The sequence below is a fragment of the Fusarium oxysporum genome, chromosome 2 (assembly GCF_000149955.1).
Source record: "Fusarium oxysporum f. sp. lycopersici 4287 chromosome 2, whole genome shotgun sequence".
In the NCBI taxonomy this organism is placed as follows: Eukaryota; Fungi; Ascomycota; class Sordariomycetes; order Hypocreales; family Nectriaceae; genus Fusarium; species Fusarium oxysporum.
Window position 1 is genome coordinate 2645801 of NC_030987.1, and position 11223 is coordinate 2657023.

The window sequence follows — 11223 nt, forward strand, 5'->3', positions numbered from 1 at the left end:
CTTCAATCACGACATACTCCAAGTGTCCGATCATGTTGACACTACGAGACTGATCAACGCTTGGAAGGAATTGATTCAGCGTACACCTATCCTGCGGACAGGATTTGTACAAGTCGCTCATCAGGACCTGGATATGACATATTGTCAGGTCATTGCAGAATCTTTTGACGCCGATATTGAAATTACGACAGTTCAGAACTTGGATGAGCTGCATCAACTAACCGCAACAGCAACTGCAAAAGCCAGAGAAGGAGCAGGATTAAGGCAGCTGGTTCAGTTGAGATTGGCGAATATGGGCTCTCATCGATACATGGTCCTTTCCATGGCACACGCTCTTTACGATGGATGGTCCCTGAGTTTGCTCTTCCAGGATCTCCAGGCACTATTAGAAGGAAGGCTGGTTACCCGTTCTCCAGTAGAACCATTCCTTATAAAAGTACTGGGGTCCACGAACCAGAAGGCAAAGGACTTTTGGACGCAGTATGTCGAAGATGCTTCACCATCGATCATTCCTACAAGTGAAACGTCGTCCCGCCCAACTGAGAACACATTGCGAAGGTTGGAGTCCGCTTCGAAGATTGGCCTCTCCGAAATCGAAACAGCCTGCAAAAGGCTTTCTGTAAGCTTGCAGGTACTCTGCCAAGCTTGTTGGGCCATCACACTGGCACGTCAAACCAAAAAGCTCGATGTCCTCTTTGGCACAGTCTTATCGGGTCGGGATTTTGATGGGGCAGACAATCTTGTGTTCCCAACAATGAATACAATTGCCTTGCGATGTATTTTGCATGGCTCAGTGTTCGAGTTTCTACGATATCTTGAGGAGAACATGATCGATATCAGAGACTCTCAGCAATATCCACTGCGAAAAGTCCAATCAGCAACGAAGCTCAATGGACAAGAATTGTTCAACACCTTGTTCATCCTTCAAAAGTCTCCGGTAGCTGAATCATCAGATCGCCCTCTATTGACATCCATTGAAGCGTCTTCGGCCACCGAGTATCCTCTTTGCGTGGAAGCTGAAGCCATGTCTGATACTCTCCTATGGCGACTCGCTCTTCAGCCCCAGTGTGTCTGGGATGGAGGACCTGAAAGTATTTTGAAGACTTTAGATACTGTCATGGGTTTCCTGATACAGCCAGGCTCCTCAGAGATTCTATCCTTCGAGGAGCATGGCGTGTCCATCTGCGGCATGGCTCCTGTCATGCTGGACGATGGAAGCAAATCTGGGTCAATTAATTCTACAGATCTGTCGCCAGAGGAGGATCGGGAGTGGTCCCATGTGGAAGCCGAAATTCGAAACATTCTTTATCAGGTCTCGTGTGTTCCCGTTGCCTCAATCAGGATATCCGACAACCTCTACCACCTTGGTCTCGATTCAATTAGTGCCATCAAAGTGTCGTCCCTCCTGCAAAAGAATGAGATAAACCTCCGCCCTCAAGATCTTGTTAAATCCTCAAGCATCGCAGAAATGGCTCAACTCGCCACGCAAGCCCAGGCTATACCGTCAGAGACTCTGGAAACGACCGAAGAATGGGTCCCACCTGAAGACATCAATCTTGAAGTTCTGCTACGGGCTCGTGGAATAGCAAAAGAAGATGCTGAAGTACTTCCTGCACTGCCAATGCAAGTCTACATGCTCAGCGCATGGCAAAAGGCAGAGGGCTCTGTATTCTTCCCCGAGTTTCCATGTCAGATTAAGACTTCAGTTGATCTAAATGGCATTCAGACCGCCTGGGATAAACTTGTGTCTGAATTACCTCTCTTACGCACATGTTTCATTCCAACCCAATCCCCAACTATCCCGGTCTTGCAGGTGGTGCTCAAATCCTACAAGCTTTCCCTAACTCAGCATCCCCCCATGGAGAAGTCAAATCAGGCTGCCCAACCACTCGTTAGAGCGCACATCACGCTCCAGGAAGACTGCATCTGGTCATTCAAACTTCAGATCCACCACGCTCTGTACGATGGAGTCAGCCTTCCAGCCCTGTTACGACGATTCTCTCAACTACTGCATGGCTCTGTCGTTGTCGAGAACAATGGGTTTGCTCAGTGGAAGAACTTTGTAGTTCGTCAGGCTAGTGATGCAGCCCAGAAAGATAGACGAGCTTTCTGGGCAGCCTACTTACACGGCACTTCTTCCAGTTCAATTGCTGCTAAATCGCAAGCAGACGTAAAGAACCGAATCTCTCACTTAAACGAATCAGCGATACCAGATGTCAGTCAGATACAGGCTATTTCTACCCAGTCTGGCATTTCACTCCAGGCTTGGTTCCTTGCAGCTTATGCCAGAGTCCTCGCCACGCGAAACAACACACCAGACAATGGGTCAGTGGTGTTTGGCATGTATCTTGCCAACCGAGCCGCTGCCAGCGATAGTCTCCCTCAGGTCTACCCGACTCTGAACCTTGTTCCGTTGAGGGTTGACTCGCCCATAGAACTCCCTTTGTCTTCTGTTGCAAGGAATATCCAGAGAGACATTCACCAGATTACATCTGATGGACGATCAGACGTCGGTCTCTGGGAGATTGATCAATGGACTGGCGTACAAGTGAAATCGTTTGTCAACTTCCTGAGCCTCTCCAACGATACAGGTTCAGTAGAGAACTCGGTCACAGTTTTGTCACAAGAGATAACTGACAACTCGTACCACCATCACGTACCAGCTCAATTTGAGGCGGCTCGTCAGGGAAGCTTTTCGGTGGACGGCATTCCGGTAAGTTACTAGTCTTCAAGCTAGAAATGGCTACTAACCCTACTGTCACAGCTGGCTGTTGATGTTGAGGCTTCCGTCGATAAGGGACGTCTTGCCATCGGTATTTTCGGCTCGCAGCAGCAGATCTCTCGAGAAGAGGCTGTGCTTGTGGCTTCCAGTATCGCGGACACTTTGAGACATGCCACCGAATGATCATGGCGGCGGAAATAAAGGAAATCCATCCTGTTTAGACTGACGGTTCGGGATCTAGAGCTAGACATTATGTTTTGAGCACAAGAAATGTATTTCTTCGTTTATGCAAATAAATAACAAAGGTTTCTGTCTAGTTTCAATCCTTGGGTAAACGCCTGACTCCTTCATGATGCATCTAATCGATCTCCTGTATACAGTTGGACCACATACCGATATGAAATGTCACAAAGAGTCCAAAAGGGGTGAGAGAAGTGTGATGTCCAACTAAGCAGGAGATGAAAGACAGAGCCCCGACCAGCAAGTTTATGCTTCTTTCAAACCGAGTATCCCAGCATTGAGCGATCTGGAAAGAGGATAATATTGGCTAGGCGCACAACCTCAGCCTCAGCGCGGGAAATCGATGATGTGCTTGTAAGGCTCTTGGCGTCTCCGTCTCCCTCCATCTCAACATCCTCATCGGCCTTAGACTTGGACTTTTCCGAGGGTGGTGATCCAGAGCGAGTGCCTGCAACTTCCCATGGCGCAAGACCCATAGCCTGTAGTGAAGAGGGACCCCCGACTTCGGCAATTTCCTTTTCACCAGGCCGTGTTTCAGCGTCCTCTTCAACAATCCCTCTTCCCGTGGAATCGAAGTCTGGGCCGGGATGGCCCCTCTGGAATGCCTTCCTTTGACGCGCAAGATAAAGTGCATTTGTTTGCGTGAGCGGAGCTGCCGGAATGTACACGAGCATGCTGACTTCACTCTTGCTTCCACTGGGTGTTTTGAGACCATAGTTGTTACTGGAGAGGTAGTATGGAAGGTCGGGGTGCCAGAATATGTAGTCTCCAGGCTGTAGCGTTGGCAAAGTAATCATGCTATTTCGTAGATGCAGATGGGGGTGCCATGTTTCAGTAATTCTTTGTGCATGTCCCGGGACAGCTCCGTGAATGATGGAATCAGGCTCAGTTTGCAGCTTCCAATTCTCGGGAGCAAGATATGCCTCCCATTCAGGCCCAGTGCGATTCTCTGGTGGAGGATTCTTGGTTGTGAAAAAGGGTCGGAGGAGGTAGTAAGCTGTTGCAAGCTTGGGGGAAGGCAAGAGGCGAACCATGCCAGGTTCGACAGTGGAGAGTGCCAAGATGCCCTGAAACATGCGGAAGATAGTGCAGGCACCGTAGCCATTGTAAAGATCAGTTGTCACAGAAGTGCGACTGGTACATTTCCAAGGATCGTAGTCTTCCCATTGACCATGAAAGATATGGTTATAGGTGCCGGCACGTTGATAACCGTCGGGCTCCCAGCGCTCCAAAGACCCGTTGTCAACTTGTGCTGTGATACCCGCAGATGATTGTAATGCCTGAATCCAATCGTCGGCGGATTGTGGCGGCTCGAGCGGCGGCACATTTAGACTGCTAGACTGGTTCTCTCCATTTCCGTGTACGCGTATGCGATCGACATAGGTGATAGGGAGTCTTGTGACAAGCTGATCGTCTGGATTGGTCTCCCATAGGCTCATCATAAATCGTTGGGCGCTGAGAACGTTGGGGTGCGCTCTCGAGCGGACTTGAGCTGGTGTCCAAAAGAAGTCGAAACAAGCTGGATCATGCTGCTGGAGTGCCTTGATGTGGCGTTTGCTATCGAGATAGTCGACCGTTTCGCGGACTGCAGTATCCGTGTCTGCTCTTGGTACGACCTTGCGGACGACGCCGACACCGTAGCGCCTGAGATCATGTCCAAAGCGCGCAGTCTGAACAGAGTCATCTAGGTCGCCAAACTCAATCGAAGGAATGAGGTGAGCCCCAAGGTCCTCTATGTGGCTGACCTCTTTGCGAAGTGCAGTAATGAGGCGGGCCCAACTAGCTTCGAGCTCAGCTTCGTGACCACTGATTAGGTTGCGCTTGATGCGGACGAAGCGGGAGGGCAGAGCAATTGGCTCTGGGCCCCAAAAGGAAATCACGGGAGCATCTTTGTCCATAGAAGAGGCGGTGCTGAGGATCGGTGTTGTTCCATTTGTTTTGGGCTTTTGCGGCACCGAGGAGAGGCCGTTCGATTTTAGCGAGGGGAGAGCTGTCGTCGTTGTGCTTGACTGGCTACCCGCCATTGTGCCGGCGACGTTAGCAGCTAGTGCCGCGGTAAGCTTTGCCTCGTAGGATAATCTTGCACTCTCCGTAGCAGCAGCATTCACAAGCGACGCTGCGATTGGTGCCGAAAGAGAAGAGCGATGGCGAGACTTGGTGACGCGACCGGTTTGTGTGAAGTTGAGGTTATTGGGACTGTTGTTAGAAGCAGCAGCAGCAACAGCAGTATTGGTAGCGTTGTAAGGGGATGCGCCTGATAGTGAGCCTGAGCTGGAGCTGGAGGGGTTTGACCGACCAAGGCGGGAGCGGGAAAGAGCAGCTCTGACCTGTTGACCTGCCACATCAGCGCCTTTTCTAGGCGGCAAGTGCACCCCTTCTGGCCCTCCTCCTCCTCCTCCTCCTCCTCCCTCCCATACCTCCCGCTCTCCTCTTCCATCTCCTCCTCCACCTTCCGCCGCTATAACTGTTTCGACCCTTGTTACCGGTCCCATGGTTGCAGCATCCCACTTCTCTTGGGCCTCCCTAAGGCTTTTCTGTTGTTTCGCCTCACGTGCGCCTTTGTGATCTACATCGTGGAACTGACCATCTTCTTCTGAGATGTGACCATCGTATGGTTTTCCATATGCGACTCTTCCAAGTCCATGTGTAAGACCGTCCCCGACAGCTACAGCCGCCACTGCTGCTGCTCCTATTGCAGAGGCTAGTCCTTGAGCGTTGTCCAATATGGGCGCGGTGACCTCTTCTTCACACGTTGTCGGTGGTAAGTCGATTGTTGGTGTAGCCATTTTTCTAACCTCGAATCGCGTTTTGAAGTTGGGGATTTCTGGGGTGCAGCCGCTGAGAGCCGATTGAAGGCTCTTGGATCGGTTATCTATCGCGTCTGCTTGTTAATGCTTTAAAAACACAATAAAAACCTTCTGCAACCTGAATATCTCAGCCATAGGGACACAGCAATCCGTCAGATGGTTTTATGCATCAAATTGCAAAGATTCGAGAACAGAGCGAAATCAACAAATGCATATGTTGCTATTCAGCTTGCACTGCTTCTTCTATAAACCTCACTTAAAACGAAGGTATGGCCCCTACCGATCGAGACCTCTTTAGCAGGCGGCTGGCCGGACCGGGGCTCTGCTAAGACCATCTCACCTGTCATTCCGGAAGATACTCTGTGATATCCCCATGGAGGAGTAGAGGGTCCTCGACCGAGGGACCCTGCACAACGGCGCAACGGCCGACGTGGATGGATCTCACAGACACGTTTCGGCCCTGTCATCCGTCGAACCACCCACTCCACGCTCAACGCTCCGTCCCGAAACCCCGGACATACCCCACACTTTTCCTTTTGGGGTAGCTGATGGATGCACGGCTCCACGGGCCATAACCCGTCTAAATGGATACCAGTGCACCCGCCGAGAAAAGTCAGGTAACAAAGTGAGTCGCGGGAATGGTCATCAGCTGGCCACCTGAGACCCAACAAGATACAATATGCATAATAATAACGCGCAATGCTATATCGATCTTGTGGCATCTTGCCACTGCTTATTATCACCTTATCTCAGCCGCCGAGAACGCGTCCAAGATTGAATGTCCTGCATCGCGCCTCGGAACCCCCGATTGGTGCTGGACCATCGGCGCATATCAAACTTTCGTTTCATCATGGAAATATGATCTAGTATTCCGGGCCTTACGAGACACATTAAACTGAACGATCCGGGTGGTTTAGTGGTGGAAAGTCGCCGGCCCGCTGTGCCTGTTTTACTGAGCCGTCGCGGCAAAATATGAATTGGTCAAGAAGCTGGGCCAAGGGCCTCATCGGGGAAATACGATCCGACACCGGCCCAAGCGATTGGAAGAACAACGGCAAATCGGGCCACAAGCCCCCGAGGGTCTTATTTGGTAAACGAACTTCAAATTTTCCTAACTATCCAAGGTATACTCGCTGCGATAATGCAATCATACGCTAATCGTTTAATCATACAGATGTCCAAAAACAGTGATTTCCCCCCGTTTACCCCCACGAGCAGAAATTTAAAAAATTGCCCGAATGATGCTTACAGTCGGGAGTGCTTGGGCTTCCAGCCCTCCTCTTGAGCAATGAGCTCGGCAGCTCGCTCACCAACAGCGAGCACAGTCACCATAGGGTTGATTGTTGGCATCTCGGGGAAGATACCAGCATCAACAATGCGGAGCTTGCTGATTCCACGAACCTTGAGCTCGGGGTCAACAACAGCCATCTCATCACGCTCAACGTCACCCATCTTAGTGGTACCGGCAGGGTGGTAGACTGTGTGGGCAACTCGGCGAGCATATTCACTAATCTCCTCATCCGTTTGGATCTTGGGACCAGGGGCGACTTCTCCCTTGAGCCAGTCCTTGAAGGGGCTCTGCTGCGCAATCTTTCGGGCAGCCTTGATGCCGTGGACCAGGGTGGCGGCGTCGTAACCCTCGGGGTCGGTGAAGTAACGGAAATCGAGAGCAGGCTTGACAGTAGGGTCGGCTGAAGTCAAGTAGATGCGGCCACGGGAGCGAGGACGGGGAATATTGGGTGTCATGCAGAAGGCGTAACCGTCCTTGATAATAGGATACCCTAGACGCTCTGTGTTGAGGTGGAAGGGAATCTGGTAGCAGTGCATCATGACATCAGCGGCATCGCCGTCGTTACCAGCAGCGTTCTTAGGCTCTCGTCGCAGGAAAATACCAGCATCGGAATCCATGGTGGTCTGATTAGCAGGAACGGGCTTGTTGAGCTCCCACATAATAATGGTCTCCGGGTGGTCTAGGAGGTTCTCGCCGACACCTGGAATGTCCTTGACAACAGGAATCTTGAGGTCCTCAAGCTGGCCCTTGGGTCCAATACCAGAGTGAAGGAGAAGCCTGGGGGTATCGACAGCACCAGCAGACAAGATGATCTCCTTGCGGGCGTTAAGAGTATGCTTCTCGCCGGACTTGAGAGTGACATTGATGCCAGTGGCAACGTCGTTTTCGACAATGACCTTTGAGACATGGGCCTCAGTGAGGACGGTCAAGTTGGGTCGTCGCTCATCGCCACGAAGGATAGGGTGAATATAGGCGACGGAAGCACTGCTGCGGTGGCCGGTGTCAGGGTTGTAGGAGACAGAGAAGAAACCAGCGCCCTGGGTCAACTGTCCCTTCTCAGAGATCTCGTGATTGAAGTCGTGGATGATGGGAATGCCCATGGCCTCGGAGCAGGCCTTGACCCAGTCCTTGGTGAGCTGGTTACGGTGACGGGGGTGAACGGGGTTCAGCTGGTTGCGCAAGTTGTCAACGTTACGCATAACGGTTTCGAAGTCCCAGCCCTTGCAGCCCTTGGCGACCCAACGATCCATGTCGTGGCGGAAGGGGCGGAAGGAGATGAGAGTGTTGTGAGAGGAGCATCCACCGAGAACCTTTGCACGTGAGTGTCGGATGTGACTGTTGCCATTGGGCTGCTCAGTTGTGGGATAATCGTAGTCGAGATCACCACCAAGGAGAGATAACCACTCGCGAAGGTTCAGGACATTGTTGAGACCGAAGTCTGAAGGGCCAGCCTCAATCATAAGAACCTTGCGCTCAGGAAGGTAGGAGGATAGGCAGGAAGCCAGAACACATCCAGCCGTGCCACCACCTACGATGATATAGTCGTAGGCGGAGCTGGCAGAAGCGGGAAGATACTCAGTAGTCATGTTGGAGGAGTTGAGCGAGAGGAAAGTTGAACAAGAGATTCAATGGAGGGATGGGTAAAGATCTTGCACGATGTCTCAGTCGTTTTGGCTCCAGGGGTATCAATGAATGGTGGTGAGGGAGAAGTGAGGAAGAATGAAGCGACTTGAAGTCCAGGAGATTGAGAGCTCTTGTACTCGAGCATCGAGACAATCAAGATCTTTTTGAAATGGATGGACATCAGCTCAAAGTGGGGTCCTGGATCATGGAAGGGTCCTTGGAAGCATCGTACAGTGCGGATGAATTCTCGCTACTGGCGTCCAGCCTTGACTCGATGTAGTGTTCCGACTGCTCCAAGTACCCTTTAGTGGTCAGTAAGGAGTTCTGATTGGCCAGAGCTGCCAACATCGAGCAAGGCTGGTGGGTGGATCAAAACTCCAACACGGGCGGCGGCGGCGGCGAGAGCTAACCAGGGAGAGAATTGGCTGAAGCATCAAGCAAGCCACGAACCTAGCAGGAGCGGGGCCTTGGCGGGGGTTTGAACGGCAAAAAGCTCTTCACCGACTCCGGGAATCTTTTTTTCGGTGTTACCGAAGTTTTGGATATCCTAAACCAGTGTTCCGAACTTGCATGACGTTGACAGTTTCGTTATCAGTCAGTTGGTTGATATCTTTGTAGATAATGGAAGTGACAGGCAGAGTAGCTGAGAGTTAGACCAGGAGGCTCGCCATGTGAAAAGACGCGATTTCTAGGGGGCAGAAACATGTGGGCAATCAAGTCGCTAGGGGGGTTGTCTGCGATGTCCCTGCTTCATTCTTTATCGTGCTACCAACACATGCAAAGACGGTGCCATTTCTTTGTTTGCTCTGGCCGCTGCAACCGCGCAAAGAGCGTTGGTTGACGCGGCGACTGTTTGATAACTGTTCGGTGTTCAACGGTGGTTGTGGGGCCGTCTGACGGCGAAAAGATGGAGTTCAAGGAACTGCGCTGGCCGGATCCGGCTCCACGAAGCCTCCGAAGGAAAAATTGTACTCAAGATTGATTGCTGATTGGGCACGATGGCGAATTGCTTCCATATGTTCAATAAGAAGCAGAATAACTATTTGCCAAGTCAACTTCATATTTGGAATCTACAATCGGCCTATGGACTGCCAGACGAAAGCTGCTGATATGATATCGCGAACTGGCTGGACCGGTTAACCGGCCATGTCGATGTTTGATTACGAGGCTTAAAACACGGTAACACGGCGCAGGGTCGCCGCTCTCCGCAGAGGATGCGTCGAGTGTTGAGCTGATGTGTATGATTATAGGATTCCTGATGTACAGGAAATACCTGTTCGGGATTCGCGTGCTGTGCTATCACATTCGCTTCATCCAGACCACATTGGATAATCTGCAGGGACAGTGTCTTGCACCACTGGAACCCCATATTGCCATGTGCCGTGGAGGATGCCAAGTTTGAAATGTTGCTTAGCATACTGATCAGGTAAAGCGTGGTTGGGGTACCTGGCCGTCAGATCGATAATCTCCAAGATCGATTTTTTGAGGTGTGGTAATTGGACAGTGCGCCCCCGCCGAGTTGGCAAATCCCGTCGTTTTTTTTTTTTGCTTTTCTTGATTCCAATTTTTTTAATGCTGACTTTTCTGCCGCTGAAACCCGCTCGAATTACTGGCAGAACAATCGTGTGTGTAGCTGGACTGATAAGCGAATTCGCCCGCCTTAGATGACAGTTCTATCCATTGATATGAAACAACATTCAAGCGTCTTGCTTTCTTCACAGTTCAACGGTCAAGAGCCTCGGACTGGATGCAGAGCTCTAGGGGTGGCAGGCGGACAGCTCGAAGCTCAGCAATGACGTTGGCGTGTCCACTCTTGTGCTTCCCCTCGGCCAGCCACTCAAGCTTGGCGTTCTTCGGCATTGTCAAGACTGGGATTCTGTAGCTGGGCTGAGGACTAGGCGCGATGCAAGGCTGCCTAGGTACTGAGAAAACAGGACTTTTTGGCAGGGGCTTGCACCAGAAACTGTCTGCAGCATTTTTGTCGGAAAGAGGGCGGGGCTGGCGGGTCCAGTCTTCCAAGCCTTCCGAGCTGTTCTGTTCTTCATCAGCCCGCAGAGCACAGTACTCTACAGTACCAGATTCACGCATCCATTGGTTGGACAACTTATCAATTGCAAATGGAACCGTTTTTACCCCTTCTTCCTCAGGTTCATTATCTTTCGCTAAGTGAAAGTGGTCTGATAATATGCGGCTTTATTCCAACAGTGCAGAGCCGCTACTCTCCGCAACGATGCAACGCTGAGGCGTTCAAGACACACCCTCACAATGAATGGTCGTCGACAACTACCTAACTACCTGTTCTCGCAACTGACTATCCGTATCTCTTCAGATCTGCTCGAGTCATGATGGGTGGTAATCCTTCCCCAGGTCTGCTGATCTCACCACGTCACAGACAAGGGCTTCACGGCCGAAAATCGCTATCAGTTCCGTTTGAGACTTGTCTCTGAATGACCATAGCTTGGTAAATTGAGTTCTTGCTCGTGTTGCTTGCCATTGAATGTTGGTTGCATGGTTGATACTTCGGCTAGGCTCTCACTGGA

The 11223-nt window shown here is 51.2% G+C and overlaps 4 protein-coding genes across 4 annotated transcripts; 1 reads left to right on the plus strand and 3 right to left on the minus strand.

Annotated features, from left to right (window-relative positions):
• Positions 1-108: 108 nt before the first annotated feature.
• On the plus strand, positions 109-6199 carry FOXG_06449 (uncharacterized protein). Its single transcript, XM_018385123.1, has 2 exons — positions 109-2713; positions 2765-6199. Exons 1-2 carry the CDS (start codon positions 134-136, stop codon positions 2903-2905), a joined length of 2721 nt encoding a protein of 906 aa, XP_018242323.1. The 5' UTR covers positions 109-133; the 3' UTR covers positions 2906-6199.
• Positions 2599-6309, minus strand: FOXG_06450 (uncharacterized protein). Its single transcript, XM_018385124.1, has one exon. It carries the CDS (start codon positions 5746-5748, stop codon positions 3220-3222), a length of 2529 nt encoding a protein of 842 aa, XP_018242324.1. The 5' UTR covers positions 5749-6309; the 3' UTR covers positions 2599-3219.
• A 108-nt stretch (positions 6310-6417) lies between these two features.
• FOXG_06451 (choline dehydrogenase) lies at positions 6418-9768 on the minus strand. Its single transcript, XM_018385125.1, has one exon. The coding sequence runs from the start codon at positions 8644-8646 to the stop codon at positions 7015-7017; it is 1632 nt and encodes a 543-aa protein (XP_018242325.1). The 5' UTR covers positions 8647-9768; the 3' UTR covers positions 6418-7014.
• A 637-nt stretch (positions 9769-10405) lies between these two features.
• Positions 10406-10771, minus strand: FOXG_19252 (uncharacterized protein; the record flags this gene model as incomplete). The annotated part of the gene is made up of 1 exon (XM_018399448.1): positions 10406-10771. One exon carries the CDS (start codon positions 10769-10771, stop codon positions 10406-10408), a length of 366 nt encoding a protein of 121 aa, XP_018242326.1.
• Positions 10772-11223: the final 452 nt, after the last annotated feature.

Bases quoted from the DNA above. Each gene is read 5' to 3' on its own strand.
- FOXG_06449 (XM_018385123.1), top strand. From the start codon at position 134: ATGACATATTGTCAGGTCATTGCAGAATCTTTTGACGCCGATATTGAA. The intron at 2,714-2,764 runs GTAAGTTACTAG...CTACTGTCACAG, and splicing joins TTTCGGTGGACGGCATTCCG to CTGGCTGTTGATGTTGAGGC.
- FOXG_06451 (XM_018385125.1), bottom strand. From the start codon at position 8,646: ATGACTACTGAGTATCTTCCCGCTTCTGCCAGCTCCGCCTACGACTAT.
- FOXG_06450 (XM_018385124.1), bottom strand. From the start codon at position 5,748: ATGGCTACACCAACAATCGACTTACCACCGACAACGTGTGAAGAAGAG.